At 43.2% G+C, this 16,121-nt stretch overlaps 1 protein-coding gene across 8 annotated transcripts in view; it reads left to right on the top strand.

The window, feature by feature from the left end:
* TLK2 (tousled like kinase 2) overlaps positions 1 to 14,117 on the top strand; it is a 115,382-nt gene extending 101,265 nt beyond the window's left edge. For all 8 annotated transcript variants that reach the window (XM_081804752.1, XM_081804751.1, XM_081804750.1 and 5 more), the window contains 5 exons: positions 2,837 to 3,006; positions 4,246 to 4,384; positions 8,616 to 8,727; positions 10,698 to 10,805; positions 13,019 to 14,117. In XM_081804752.1, coding sequence (XP_081660878.1) covers positions 2,837 to 3,006; positions 4,246 to 4,384; positions 8,616 to 8,727; positions 10,698 to 10,805; positions 13,019 to 13,192 — 703 coding nt within the window. In that variant the 3' untranslated portion in view covers positions 13,193 to 14,117. The remainder of the gene's footprint in view (positions 1 to 2,836; positions 3,007 to 4,245; positions 4,385 to 8,615; positions 8,728 to 10,697; positions 10,806 to 13,018) is intronic.
* Positions 14,118 to 16,121: the final 2,004 nt, after the last annotated feature.

Genomic DNA, 16,121 nt, shown 5'->3' with positions numbered 1-16,121 from the left:
CTCTGCCCCAGCTGGAGATTCTGATGAACAGTGATGGATCTTTCAAGGAAGGACCAGCAGTGTGATTTTATCATAGCACAAATGAAGGCGTAACCCAGTGCTGCCCATGAAATCGAGCCTCACAGGCATGTAGGAGGTTAGAGGTGGGAGGGATCTCAGTTCAGCCTTCCCACCGTAGAGATGGAAATTTGTGGACCAGGGAAGTTAAAGGACTTGCTTGAGATCTTTAGTACTCTTAGGCATTGTTGTATTTCATTACCTGGTATAGATGAGCTCTGTCACCTTTGGGTTTATCCAGGGGTTCAGAAATATTTCAGCATTTGGAAACGTTTTCTCTGTAGGAGTCTGAGCTGAGGAGAACATACTGTAGGGTCTGGCCAGCAGGTGTTTCTCTTCGCCTTGCAGGGTGATTCTAGGCGTTTTGGCCTATTCCAGACAGCAGCTGTCTCAGAGATTGCTCTGCCGAGAACTTTCCCACATTTAGAAATGTTTCCAAAAGGGGGAGACCTTAACTCCCTTTGGAAATGTGAACAATCCCTTCTTCCACCTGCTCAGGGATGTACCCTTTCCAGAAGGGTGGTCCTCAAACCTGGCATAGTCAGTGTGTGGTTAGCATGGATGGGGTTCAGATGAATATCTAGGTACAGAACAGGTCTTCACAGGGTGGTCTTACCTTTTTGCTTTGAGTAAATTCCTTGAATACTAAGTAGACTGCCCCCCCCCCGCCACCACCACCCCTCAAAATGTAAGTACAAAAAAAATCTCAAAAATAAATATGACTTGGGTTATTTGCAGTTTTGAATTGTGTATACACTTTTAACTAATCTGAGGAATTGACTTGGTTGTGTGCTATTCTTGAATTTATTTTGTTCCTCCTGTTGTGTGTATGGTGAATTTTCACCATCATTTTAGAAAATCTTCTGAGAGTTGTTTGGGTGTTAAAGTGAGATTTTATTTTAAGCTTGCACTTGGGCCAAAGAATACATCGACTAAGCACGAGAGTCTGTGTCTCAGATCAGAGAATCTATAAGTTTTTGATATTTATCCTCAAATAGGGTGCTAGCATGCCCTTGTATGTTTCATAAGAAACATAAGCTGTTCAGTTCAGGCATCCCACAGAACTATGTATGTGCACCTTCCATTGCGGTGCTTTTTGAAGGCCTCAAATTGCCCAGGGGCCATAGTGCTAGTCCTGAGCCTGTTTGCTCTCAGGTCTGCTCCTCACCCTTCTCCTGCTCTGCATCTTAGGTGAGTTGACCCTTGTCATCTGTTTGACCAGGCTCCTGTGTCAGTTGTTGTTCATCTGGGGTCAGCCACTGCGGAGACAGAGATAGTGGGAGGTAGACACACACACACACACACACACACACACACCTGCCCCCACTGTGATTCCAGTCTCTCTCGGTGACCCTACATTCTGGTTGCACCATCTCCGTCATCTGGCCCTCTGGCCCTAGGGTGCTAATGGCTTCCTGTCTAGATGATCTCTGGGGTGCCTCACTGGCCAGTTTACCCTCTCAGCTCTTCCATCATCCATGTGATCAGGGCCCTGAATTAAAACCTCTCTGTTTTATTTATTTTTATTTTTATTTTTTTTAAGATTTTATTTATTTATTTGACAGAGACACAGCAACAGAGGGAACACAAGCAGGGGGAGTGGGAGAGGGAGAAGCAGGCTTCCTGCCAAGCAGAGAGCCCGATGTGGGGCTCGATCCCAGGACCCTGGGATCATGACCTGAGCCAAAGGCAGACGCTTAACGACTGAGCCACCCAGGCGCCCCAGAACCTCTCTGTTTTAAATACTCAGGTGGTTTTTATTTCCTGACTAGATCCTGAGTGATAACACCCACATTGTCACAGCTTAGGATAGTTTAAAAGGTCTTCATCTCTCAGGAATACTCAAACAATTCAGGAAGCCTTACTTTGGTTTATAACTGCCTTGGAAGCTAGACGCATGACCCTTAATGCTACAAATGGTATGTAGTTTTAAATTTGGGTCTGTATATGTATTGATAAAAGTGGAGGAAAAAACTCATACTATGTAATAACACATTTGTTAGAACCACAGATACTGTACTTTTATTTATTTTTTTAAAGATTTTATTCATTTATTTGACAGGGAGAGAGAGAGTACACAAGCAGGGGGAGCAGCAAGCAGAGGGAAGGGGGGAAGCAGGCTCCCCACTGAGCAGAGAGCCCAACTCAGGGCTCCATCCTAGGACCCTGGGGTCATGACCTGAGCCGAAGGCAGATGCTTAACCGACTGAGCCACCCAGGCATCCCAATACTGTGCTTTTAGAACTTCTTTTACACCTTGTATTTAGCAAGGAGAGATTATAGTACAGTATTGTGCCAAATTGCCATGAGATATGACATGAAACCAATTCTTGGGACCTGAGCAAACCCTAGATTCTTTCTTACTGTCAGCACTCGGGGTAATATGAAATGTTTGCATTGAGAATTGTGTACTTGACCACAATATGCTTGTTTAGAACTGGAGCACGGCATGTGTGGGAGACCCTTCTGAAAAGATCCCTAGCTTAGGTACATTACAGTTCTTGTCCGTATTCGTATAGTCTGGAATGTCATGGGTACACTGTAGCACAACAGATTCTGGTGTGGAGGGTGTGAAGGCTCTTCACCAGGGGAGAATGCAGTTTCCTTCCCGTCAACCACTCAGGTAGCTACTACTGAATAAAGAATAGAACGCTACTTTAAGGAATGAAGAAGAACAGAGCAAGAAGCTAATTACCTGAAGTTTTCACTGGGGCTGGTTTAAGAAGTCTTAATCTGCTTGCTCTTTCCCACAGTCAAATGTCATTTTATTTGTCTTTAGGTTTTGTACAGTATTAGAATACTGTGAGGGAAATGATCTGGACTTCTACCTGAAACAGCACAAATTAATGTCGGAGAAAGAGGCCCGATCCATTATCATGCAGATTGTGAATGCTTTAAAGTACTTAAATGAAATAAAACCTCCCATCATACACTATGACCTCAAACCAGGTATGTCTGACTTTTAGGTGACTGTATTGATGGCTTTTCTCTGATCTTTGAAGTGACTTGTAATTTTACAAAGTTAGAGAATGTGAGAGAGCCTGGAAGCCTGGTAGCGTCTGGCTCTGCCCAGGCAGGTGTGGGAACAGAGTCCTGGCCCCACAGTGCTGGGCTTGAGAAGGGGCGTCGGATTAAATACTCAGAAGAAACAATGCCCTTGTCTTTAGAGCCAGGGCAGTTCATGATGTCAGCCGATTTAGAAAGAACTGCTCTGGCAAGCTCAGCTTTGTTTTTTTCCCATTACTCACACTGCGTAGCCGTTCCTCTCCTCCAGGTCTCCTTGATAAGTGCCCCCAGATGAACAAGTTATTTTGTAGGTACACCTCCTGTTTCATTAAATCCCAATAGTTTTTCATCTTTTTGTATGGTTACTATGTAAACTTAAGTAGACCTTAGCGAACAGTAGAGGGCGGTTAAACTTCTTACCTCTGTTTTTGTTGTCGTCATCGTGGGCTGGTTTTCCAGAAGTCTGTGTATGTTCTCTGTAGATAGCTGGCACCAGCTTGGCTGGGGTGTTCGGAAGATGGTTCCCACTTACCGCCTGGTGGGCGCCTCTCCTGGTAGCTGCATATTAAATCTCACTATTTATACTATTCTTTAATGTTCTAATACAGTTCAAATGACTAAAAAATTCATTACAACAAAGTGATTTTTAAAACGATGGCCATTGTGTGATTGGGTTTTCCATCGCTGAATCCAGTACATTTTCCTGGTGTAGGAGCTGTAGGTGGCACTGTGGTACTAGCTTTGATTCCCTTGTATATTTTTGTGTTTTTTGTTTTTTGGGTTTTTTGTTTTTTGTTGGGTTTTTTTTGTCCTGAAACGACTGTTCTAAACAGGGTGGTTTGGAGAGCGTTACTGAAAGTTCAGATGAAACTTTCCCACCATTTTTAACCAACTGTCCAAGTGATATTTTACTTTGGCGAGTTACTATTTTTTTCCCACTGCTCATAGTGGTGGTTTTGGCACATCTAGCAGATGATTCTTGGAAAATGCAAGTTTGCAGCCAGACACTGAGGACTATCCTCCAGCATCCAGAGTCCAGATCATTTTATTCCAGGAATTTAGATGTTTGCTATTATGTACAAGAGTTTGAGTTCAGTTGTCCCCTTCTTGTCTGTTATTACCTTGAACTTTTCTCTTAATTAGTAAGTCTCTTTTTATTCATGAAGGTTTTCATCTTTTTAGGTAATATTCTTTTAGTAAATGGTACAGCATGTGGAGAGATAAAAATCACAGATTTTGGTCTTTCCAAGATCATGGATGATGATAGCTACAATTCAGTGGATGGCATGGAGCTAACATCACAAGGTGCTGGTACTTATTGGTAGGTATTTGGGAGATCTGCCAGGTTGGCTGGTGGAGATAAGGCTGTGCTATACTGAAATATTGGTAATTGATAATTAATATCTACATCCTGTCTTAGGCAAAAATGCTGTAAACCAAAGTAGACTTTCCTCCCCAAATATTACTGTCTTTCTGGCAGTTCGACTCTGTATTTAATTAATTTTTCTTTCCTTTTTTGGAAACCATTGAGAGAGGTTATATATGGCCAGGCGTTGGAGTTGTGTGTTTCTTCCTAGGGCTTGCCTTACGGAGTAGGAAGAGAATGAGATTGCTCATGTGTATTTAAAGAATGGCCCTAAATTATTTTCAATACAAATGCAGCTCTCTCTCTCTCTCTCTCTCTTTTCCCAAAAGAGGGGGAGAGAGGGAGAGAAAGAGAGAGAATCTTAAGCGGCTCCATACTCCGCAGAGCCTGATGCGCGGGGCTCAGTCCCACAACCCTGAGATCACGACCTGAGGTGAAATCAAGAGTTGGACGCTTAACCGACTGAGCCATCCAGGTGCCCCATTGCAGGTCTCTTCCTATGCATCAATGGGATGAGGGATTAATCTCTAGAGTTGCCTGAGGATGATGGACTGTCGAAAACTAAGGAGTTGTGAAAGATCAATATGTAAAGTAACCACAGCATCCCTTGAAATCTAAACAGGAAAAAAGTACAGTTTGCCAGGAAAATTATCCATCTCCTCAGCCATGCTCTAAACGGTTTTGGGCCACCTATCTTCCATCTGTTGTCACTCATCTCCCTGCAACCATCCTACCCCAGCTGGCTCTGTGACCTCTCCTACTTCTGCCTAGTATTCCTTTCGACAGCGAGAACCGTAAAAGATACCTGCAGCCCAAGCATTTAACTTGGTGATTGTAAAGGCGTGTTAACAGAGCTTCCTTTTCACTTCTGAGGTGGTAACACAAAGCTACATATTGGACATGTGATTCCAACATGGAGAAAGCCTCCAGCAGCACTCAGGGAGGGGTCATACATGCTGTTAAATCCCAGGGTCTGTTGGTCAGTCTCTTATCTTTGAGACTGGAGGGCCCTGGGCTTTAGCAGAATAGTGACTGCCTGGGAATGAGGGTGTGGGTTGGAAGCAAACAGAGAAGGGGGAGTTCGTTCACAACCCACAAGATGAGCTCTTTGCTCATCGGTCTGATCATATGTAAGTTATGTATGTTAGAGAAACCGTCACATCCTGAGAAAAACACCATGTGCACAAAATTTCTACTTTTCATTGCTCCTTATTTTTTGTGGCGATGGTACCTATAGTGAAAATCAGTCCCTAAATTAAAACTTTGAGATTCTAGGTTTAAAATAGAAGCTACATTTACAGTGTTTATTTACTATGGTGGTTATTGTGGGTTAGTGTTCCTGTCTCTAAATGATACAAAAATCTCTGTTGTTGGAAATTCTGGAAACAGGTCTATACCTCTGCTATATAAATTCACTAGAACTTAGATTTTAGCTTTTTTTTTTTGTAGTTCTTTTTAAAAAGTGAAGCTAAATAACGTTTAAATTAGTTTTCTCATTGCCACCTATTGCTATATTTGCTAAGCTATTAAAAATTTAGTGTTTGAAATTTAAACAAAAATTATGTTTGGGATTTGCTTCAAAGTAATGTTTGGTGGGGGAGGGGCACATGAACAAAGATTGGCCCCATGTTGATACTTACTGAAACTGGGTGATGGTTACTTGGGTGTTAGTTTTACTGTCTACTTCAGATTATATTTGAAGATTGGTTTCATAATAAAAGGTGTGGTAGAGAGGGAGGCTACTGAGAAAATTTAATTCCATGGGTTCCTATAAAGGTTTCAGAGTCTCCGTGTTGGTAGAAGCATTATCATAATTACCCTCCTCATATGTCATCCTCTTGTGATGTCTGCAGAGATATAAACAGGATGGGAAGACAACAAAGTCTAGGTGACTGCAGTATTTTGGTTGTTGCAGTATTTGGTAGAATTCTTCTACATTGAATACTACTTTTAAGATTTTATTTTATTTATTTATTTATTTTTTTTTTAAGATTTTATTTATTTATTTGATAGAGAGAGTGAGAGAGCACAAGCAGGGGGAACAGTAGAGGGAGAGGGAGAAGCAGGCTCCCCGCCAAGCAGGAGCTCGACGCGGGGCTCGATCCCAGGACCCTGGGATCATGACCTGAGCCGAAGGCAGACGCTTAACCATCTGAGCCACCCAGGCGCCCCTTAAGATTTTATTTTTAAGTAATCTCTACACCCAACATGGGAATCGAATGCACGCCCCTGAGATCAAGAGTCACGTGCTCTGTGACGCCTGGGTGGCTCAGTTGATTAAGCGGCCTACTCTTGATCTCAGCTCAGGTCTTGATCTCAGGGTTTCACAAGCCCCACATCAGGCTCCACACTTAAAAAAAAAAAAAAAAAAGTCGCATGCTCCACCGACTGAGCCAGTCAGGCACCCTGAATACTGCTAAATAAATGACCTGTAGACTAGGCCTTGAGAATCTTCCCTATGACGATTTTATCATGATGGAATATGCAACTTGTTTTTTAAACACAATTTAGTGCAATGTCTTAGAACTGTCTTTTCTCTCCTGAAGTCCTCAATAGGGAATTAGAGCGCTTATTATTTTCAGTATTATTTGGATGAAGAACTAGTTTATTTCTCCATTTACACATGGGAAAACTGAGACCTAGAAAGTGATTTTCCAGATTTGTACTATCCAGTGGCAGTGTCTTTTTTTTTTTTTTTTTAATCAATGTCTTTTGTACTCTGAATATTTGGGTAAATTATTACTCAGCATTTGGATAAGTTCAACAATTTCTGTCCTTCCCTAATACCTCCACAAAAGAGTTGTAAATACTAAATGATCATTTTAGAATCAAGTTTCTATTTTTATTTATCCAACATCATATTTAAATTATGTATGTTGAAGGATCAAGAACTATGAAAAGTCGGGTTCAGAGAGGTTTTAGTGGCATTTGGGAGAGCTGTTCTTTTTATTCTTTTTCCTTTATTTTTATTTCTTTGCTTTTTTTTCCCCTCTTCATAAGTTCAGTGTGTGTTTTGGCTAACAGTTTTCATTGTGAAACAATAATGTAGGTCAGTGGTCTTAATCATCCCAAAATGTCTGTTAAAAATAATAAATAAGAAGCAACATGAGACTAAACTTCTTTAAAAAAAGAAAAAAGCCCATCATCCAATATTTTCTTCCTCTCAATTCTTGTGGCCCCCTTCAAGTTGTAAGTTTAGATTTTTATACCAGAAGCACAGCAGGGTCTAAAGTAATTTTTTCACAGAATTGATTTTACCAGCATGAAATCTGTAGAAATCAATCTGTTATCTTCAGAATGCTGCCTTCCAGCTGCGCAATGGCTAAGACCCCAGGCAATGAGTGGAAGCATATTTGTTGGGTTTCCTAAATGCAAAGAGGCCCTTACCTTCCACACTATACAATTTGGTGTGGTTGGCTGCCCAGCTAGTCTTTTTCAGAGGCCAGGGATGGGTGGGGAGGGAAGGAATTCAGATGAGGATTGAGTTGTGCTAACTACTAGTTTGTTTGGCTTTTTCTCCCCTACTTGTTAGACTTCCAGTAAGCCCCTGATCGTCCTTTGAGTGGGAAATGTAAAATACCTTTGATAATTTGGACTGTAATATCACCATTTATTATAGGTTTTAGGTACTCCCAGTCTAGAGTTTGCAAAGAGGCTACTTTAAGAAGGCAGACAGCCGGTCCTCTCAGAGATTTATACGGGGTCCTGAATTCATTCAGACTTTGAAGATAGTTATTTTAGAGAGTCCTCTTTTTTAGCCAACATGAAAGCAAACCCATACCACTTCGAATTCTATTTGGATGTTTGTTGCTGCAGCTCATAAAAGTTGGAATGCGCTTCTTTTGTGTTGTCCCTCCTTTTTGGAACTTGTTGAATGACACTTATATTAGGGCACAACCCTGGGAAAGGATGCTGGGGTGGGTGAAGCAGGGACTAGGGGGAATATTTGCCCCTCTCAGTGAATTGAGAAGTGTATTTTAAGGCTTTTAGGACATGACTGCCTCCTTAAGTTAGAGTATCTTCTCGCTGACTTTACCCAGCTAGGCCCAGTTGCTTTTTTGGCAAAATTTCAGTTAAAATTCAGATAGTTTTAATTTCCCATAAGGTCTCCTACTCTGCCTTTTTGTACATGTCCTAGATTTATACAGTCATTTTTCTAAGAATTTTTATTTTCCTTTTGTCCCAGGTATTTACCACCAGAGTGTTTTGTGGTTGGGAAAGAGCCACCAAAGATCTCAAATAAAGTTGACGTCTGGTCAGTGGGTGTGATCTTCTACCAGTGTCTTTATGGAAGGAAGGTAAGGAAGAAGGTCAGATGTGGTGGCTTGACGTCTGTCTTGGGCTGCATGTACACACTGGCATGGTGTCGATTATTCTCTTGGAATTAATCATTTGGTTATACATAATGGAATCCTGAAAGTTGTGGTTTGAAGAAAATACAGACAATAATAAAAGCTTTATGCATAAGCAGAACTTTTCAACCCTAGAGTACTTAATGAATTCCACTGGGCTATTGAAAACATGCGTTTTTGCTGTTTTCAATTAGATCCAGGGTATGTTTTGTTTCTGATAATATATACAAGGAATTATATGAAATAGTTTATTTAAAGTATACAATCATTCCAGGAGCCATTCTTTAAGGTCCCAAGAACTGAAACTTGAAATATCTACAGGGCTCTTTATTCCCAGCCATCCCATTAGTTAAAGCTATTATTAATAAAAGCATGCTTTCTATTTTCTGTACTAGGGAGGTATAGTGTTAGAAAGTATTCACTGTCTGTTACCTCTGGATCAAGGTGATAGATCATTTGGACACATAATAACCTAGGTAGTAAACTATACCTAATGAATTTTCACGTTTGTGTTTTCCTTATGAGCCTACTACCTTATAAATAAACATACATACTAGGATCCGGTGTGTGTATACTCAAATTCTTGCTGTCAGTGTGTTATAAATAACTGAAGTTTGTTGGTGGTCCTGACAGTGTAGGTTGTGGGTATAAGCCATTTGGGAGTTCTGCAACTCCCTCGGACTCTTAATATTTTTATTACAGTCCCCAAACCAAGCTCTTCGTTCAGATTTCATCTTCCTCTTTAACTTCTCCTTGGTCTTTGTTTCTTTATCTTACCTCTCTAATATGGGGAAATGATTCAGAACCAGCCATAGGGGTTAATTATTATTATTTTTAAGTAATCCCTACACTCAGTATGGGGCTCGAACGCACAACCCTGAGATCTAGTTGCGTGCTCTACTGACTGAGCCAGGGAGGCGCCCCCGGAGGAGTTAATTATTACTTATTCTCTGATAATGTGGAAGTGCTGCTGATAATGTTGGTAGGGGTTATGTACAAGCACTGTAGAGATGACACTAGGCTTGAACTTGTATTTTAAGACTTTATTAGAAAATTGGGGTTCCTGGGTGGCACAGTCGGTTAAGCATCTGATTCTTGATTTTGGCTCAGGTCATGATCTCAGGGTCATGAGATGGATCCCCCCATCAGGCTCTTCGCTCAGCGAGGAAGCTGCTGAAGATTCCCCACCCCCCACCCTCACATGCTCATAAAATCTTTGGGGGGGCAAAAGAAAAGAAAACAGCACATTGGGGTACAGATGAAGCTGTTAAATAGCCCCAGCCCCCCCCTTTGTACTTACTCCTTCTCTTTTACTTCCTTTTCCATCTCTCTTTACCTGTGTCTTGGGTCTGCCAGTGGCATGCATATGTATTACTTAAGCCTACAGGTATCACTCAGGGGAGAAGAGGTTGCTGGTTCCTTCTGGAATGTTCTTTTTCTTGGCTGTAAGCAAAGCTGAACAGAGGTGTCGTGATATGACAGATGCTGCTTCCCGTCCCAGTTCTGCCTTAACCTTGATGTTGTCCTGTGAGCATGTTATTAAGTTCTGAGCCTTTCTACCCCTCACCTATAAAAAGAGAGAGTTAGAAGAGACCATCTCCAAAGTTCTTTTTTTTTTTTAAGATTTTATTTACTCATTTGAGAGAGAATGAGAGCACGAGAGGGAAGAGGGTCAGAGGGAGAAGCAGACGCCCTGCTGAGCAGGGAGCCCGATGTGGGACTCGATCCTGGGACTCCAGGATCATGACCTGAGCCGAAGGCAGTCGCTTAACCAACTGAGCCACCCAGGCGCCCCTCCAAAGTTCTTTCTAGCAGTTCTCACTGAGGCATGTTTTCTTTCCCTTCCTTAAGGTTTTGAATTGTGTTCTCTTTAATTTTAACCAGAGGCCCACCTTTGTTTTGTTTTTGTATGATAGCCTTTTGGCCACAACCAGTCCCAGCAAGACATTCTACAAGAAAATACTATTCTTAAAGCTACTGAAGTGCAGTTCCCGCCAAAGCCAGTAGTAACACCAGAAGCAAAGGTAAGTTGAGACCCACTGGCCAGCAGGAAATGACTGTATTATTTCTCTGGGTAATAGTGGATGGATTATCAGTATAAAAGTCAGGAGTCATTCAGAACCTCCTCATTCTGAATCCTGTTCTCCCCTCTCCTCCTACAATAACTGCTTCGGGTGCCTGGTGAGAACTAGGCCCTGTCTAGGTGGCAGAGAGGGAATAATGGCGAGTGTGTAGCAATGAACTACAGATGGGGTCCCTGCCTGTTAGGAGTTTCTGTTCCAGCAGGTGAGACAAACAATAACTAGCAACAGATCCATCTCAGATGGTAAAAAATAAATGCAAGTAAGAAGATGGAGGGGCCAGAACTCCTTTTATGATGGCCTGGTCAGGGACGGCCTCAGTGGTGAAGTGACCAATGAACAATCTTGAGTGATGTGAAGGTGGGAGCCATGTGTAGATTTGGAAGAAGAATAGTCCAAGCAGAGAAGTGTGTGCAGCTGAGATGTAAGTGCAAGCTTAGCAGATCCACAGAGCAGAGAGCGGAGGGGAGGGTGGTCAGTGGGAAAGGCAGCAGGACAGATGGGAAACACTCGAAGGTTTTACTCAGGGCAGCTGTGTGATCTGATCCCTGTTTCAAAAGCCTGCCCTGGCGGCTGTGTGGAGAGAAAATTCAAGGTGGAATTATTTGACCAGTAACTATGCTGTCCAACTCGAGGTAACCCATTTAACTCCCGTGTCATATCTCACTGAGAAAGGTTCGTTTTTAAAGGCCAAGGATTATTAAGTTTATTTTTGTGAGTTTGTTTTTATCTTCCAAATACTTTAATCAGGCAGCTACCTATAGATGTGTTTGATTTTGGAAAACCAGGATTGTTGCTTTACTTTTGGTTTTTATTAATTAAACATGGAAAAAGAAAATCATTACATCTTGTTTTAGGTGTTTTGTGGTTTTTTTTTTTTTAAGAGACTTTGTTAGACTATATTTTTATTTTTTTAAACATTGGTTTTTCTTTTTTTTTTTTTTTAAGATTTTATTTATTTATTTGACAGAGACACAGCGAGAGAGGGAACACAAGTTAGGGAGAGGGAGAAGCAGGTTTCCCTCCAAGCAGGGAGCCCAATGTGAGGCTCGATCCCAGGACCCCAGGATCACGACCTGAGCTGAAGGCAGACGCTTATCGACTGAGCCACCCAGGCGCCCCTGGGCTATATTTTTTCGAGCAGTTTTAGACTCACAGCAACATTGAGCAGAAAGTAGAGAGTTTCCATGTATTCCCCATTCCTGCACATGCACAGCCTCCTGCACCAGAGTGGGACATTTGTTATAATCGATGGACCTACATTGCGACATTATCATCACCCAAATGTAAAGTATGGCCTGAGGGTGATAATGACATTTTAGATTTTTAAAAATCAATTTATTTATTTAAATAATTACATTACAAGACTCTGATTAAATAGGTCTGGTTAAAAAATAGGAAAAGATAGATCATCTGTTTAAGGGCCTTTGTGATAAGAATTGTAGAAACTGAGCCTGTGTAGCCCTTCATACCTAGCACAAAGGAAACTTCCATGTTGGTAGTACATTAGGATTCTGAATGAAACCCAACTCAACAGTATGATTCTATGTCTGCAGTACTCTTGGGGAGACCAGTCCTGTTCAGGTTTTCCTTTACCACTTAGGTGTGTGCCTGATCATTGCAAGGAAGAATGAGATACACGGGAAGCATTTACCTATCTGTGACACACTGTAGTGTTAGTAAGTGTGGGTCTCCTCACCCTGCCTGTGGTGGTGGCCTGTCATCGCAGTTTTCACTTCCTCAGGAAGTAGAAAGTTCATGTGAGGCCATGGTTTGTACACGCAGGACCGTGAAGATAGACGTGCCCGGGTAAACCGGCCAAGGCAGAGAGAGAGTGGTTTTTGTGTTGGTCTTTGTGCTCTGGGGGCAGAGGTATTTAGAGGTCGGGTCATGCCCCATTCCCCCTCAGGAATGGCTTGGCTGCCTCCTTCGGGGAAATAGTCCGTGGCCAGAGAGAGGTGCGGCTGCCCACGCGTCTCCTTGCCTGGTCCTGTCTGGGTGTGCCCGGGGATTTCTGAGAAGGGCCCTGAGCCCCTTCTCTGTAGAAGACATTTGCTCCGGGGCTGGGCCTTGGCAGCCACTACAGAGCCTCAGGGTTCCCTCTGGGGGCACCAGGATAATCTGCCTCAGGCTTCTTCAAGAACCTTTCCTTTCAGGCGTTTATTCGACGATGCTTAGCCTACCGAAAGGAGGACCGCATCGATGTCCAGCAGCTGGCCTGTGACCCCTACTTGCTGCCTCACATCCGAAAGTCGGTCTCCACGAGTAGCCCTGCTGGAGCTGCTATTGCATCGACCTCGGGGGCGTCCAATAACAGTTCTTCGAATTGAGACCCACTCCTAGGCCGCGAACTGTTCAGCACACACAAAGTGGACAAATGGCATTCAGCAGCGGGTTTGGGACATAGCGAATCCGAATGGATCTCATGAAACCTGTACCAGGTGCTTTTATTTTCTTGCTTTTTTCCCATCCATAGAGCATGACAGCATCGATTCTCATTGAGGAGAAACCTTGGGCAGCTCTGGCCAGGCCTCGTAGGAAAAGGCCCCGCCCGAGGTTCCGGCGTCAACGGCCACTGCGTGTGGCTGCTCTGAGTGAGGAAAAAATTAAAAAGAAAAACTGGTTCCATGTACTGTGAACTTGAAAACATGCAGACTCAGGGGGGGTCCCTGATGCAGTGCTTCAGATGAAGAATGTGGACTTGAAAATACAGACTGGGCTAGTCCAGTGTCTATATTTAAACTTGTTCTTTTCTTTTAATAAAGTTTAGGTAACATCTCCTGAAAAGCTTGTAGCACAAAGGCTCAGCTGGGGATGGTGTTTGACTTCGGAGGAAAAAAGTTGCTATTGCCCGTTAAAGGCACTAGAGTTAGTGTTTTATCCCTAAATAATTTCAATTTTTAAAAACATGCAGCTTCCCTCCCCCCCTTTTTTATTTTTGAAAGAATACATTTGGTCATAAAGTGAAACCCGTATTAGCAAGTACGTGGCAATGTTCATTCCAGTCAGATGCAGCTTTCTCCTCCGTCCAGTCTCCTGTTTGCAGTCGCTTCCCTCGTCTCAGCAGGGAAGGTGTCAAGTGGGAGGACTGAGGTGTGTGGGGCTTTGCCGTCGGACAAAGAACGAGGTTAGAAGCCCGCAGCTTGGAGTCTCTAGGTTTTCAACTCTTTCTTCACAATTTGAACACTTGACGGTTGTCCCTTTTAATTTATTTGAAGTGCTATTTTTTTAAATAAAGGTTCATCTGTCCATGCAGTCCTCTTGGATTCTCTGAATGTAGTAACTATCAAAAACTGTTCCAGAGGTAGGCAGAAAATAGGCCGGGGAGCCATATGCTCTGGGGATCGGAAGGTCCTCCCCGTGGTCTCTGTGTGCTTGCTAAATGGTGTATCTTTCTTGTTAACCGCAATATTAAAACTTGATCAGCTCATAAGCTTTCCTCTGTTAGATCTTTTGGCAGGAAACAACTTCCAGCCCTCTACGTTTCGTGGGTGTGTGCTGGTGTGTGTGTCTGTGTGTGCATGTGCACACACGCTTTGTCTCACTTCAATAGATTGATCAAGTGGAGTTAAAAAAAAATCCCAGGGAGATAGGTATTTCGAATATGAACACTCTTTTGGAACTCTTTTTTTCCCCCTTACATTTGGTTGTTTCTGAGATGTGTGATCAACTGAAGACGGAGCTGAAATGGGAGATGCGTGGCCCCACCATGCCCTTGAAGCAGCAGAGCACTCGACAGTAGAGAGGGGAGAAGGCCAGAGCCTGAGCATGTGGTAGCCAGCTTGGAATGTTACTGACATATGTGGCAAGAGGGCTGAGCCAGAAATATTTAAAGATGCAGCATCCAGGCATGTGAGTCCCCTGGGCAGGGGGAGGGAAGTCAGGAAGGCTAGAGAGCTCTCACAGAACTCAGAGTCTTTCTTTCACGCGTGAAACATGTCACCGGGGACACTTTTGCTGGCACCTGTGTTGGTTTTGTGCCCCCCGCCCTGCCCTACTCCCCTCGGTACCAGGTGCTCTTAGGGGAAGATGTAGTTGGATCCCAGTTGGAGAGATGATGGTGGGGAGGTACCGTCTTGCGGAACTCTGGATGGAAGGAAGTCAGCCTGGGAGCCGTCAGTGCGCCCAGCTTTCCAAGTTGTTACAGATAAATTTTTTCTTCCAGATTTCCATTTTATCGCAAGTATTTATACACACGTTAACACGTGACATACGTGTGTATGTATGTGTATGGTACCTTTTTCTAACCATGACTTTCAGGCTAGGAAGCAGAGAGTCCCTATGGGTCTCAAAGGTTGAGCGCCCTGGAAGGATGGTGTGTGGCGTGCGTGAAGAGATGGATGAGTCGAGACTGACTCAGAGTATTAAGTTCTATTCCTTGTTTTCTCTTCTCATTCAGTGATCTTGCAAGACCTTTTTTTTTTCCCCCAACTTTTCTTTTTTTAAGATTGAAAGAATGCTGCATCTTTAAGCCTTCCCCTCTAACTTTCTGCCTCCTCCCCCTGGGCTTGTAAGTGGAGCCGCAGGACTTTATTTGTTGATCTACCTTCTCTGCCCTCCTGAAGAAGGGATGCCCTCTCTCCTCGCTTCCCTTGGGTCTAGGACCTGGTTGGAGCTGACTGGACTTGCTTTAGTCTGGGCAAGGCCTCCTTCCACTACATGGACTAGCCCCAGAGAACATACAGAATGCTGACTTTTTCTAGATTTTTAAACAGCCAATGAAATCACTAAGTGGGGTTCTTCCATGACATATTTTGTTAATATGGGTTTCACTTTTTCCAAGGATAATCCCTTATTGCCACAATTGATTTACTTTAAACAATGACAAAAAATGTGTATTAATTTGTAATTGAACCCAGCCAGACTGTTTTCAACTTTCCCAACTTGGGGGGGGGGGCGGGGAGGATATTAAAATAAGTTTTAAGAAGTGAATCTCCCAGCCTCTTGATTTTACTGTAGTTCTTCAGCTTCAGATAGGGCTCTGAGCATCTAGGGGGCGGGTAGGTAGGGAAATTCTGCCGCTGACTGAGTCCCAGCGGACACTGCAGGCATGTTGGCAACATGCCGATTCATACAACACCTTTTGTACCTCCGATGTGCTGATAACTAATGCTTGGTGCGAAGACAGCAGTGAGCAGGACAGGGAAGGCCCAGCCGTCGGCTCAAAGTCCAGGGGTGAAGGCTCTGGGCCCCAGGAAGGGAAGGGAAGGAATTGGGCTCTGACTTCTCCATCCAAAGATGGGCAGCTTTACATGGAGA

This window comes from Leptonychotes weddellii, chromosome 15, assembly GCF_054177405.1.
Source record: "Leptonychotes weddellii isolate Sample4059 chromosome 15, ASM5417740v2, whole genome shotgun sequence".
Lineage (NCBI taxonomy): Eukaryota > Metazoa > Chordata > Mammalia > Carnivora > Phocidae > Leptonychotes > Leptonychotes weddellii.
Note: the sequence above shows the minus strand (reverse complement) of the source record. Positions and strands in the feature narration are given on the sequence as shown.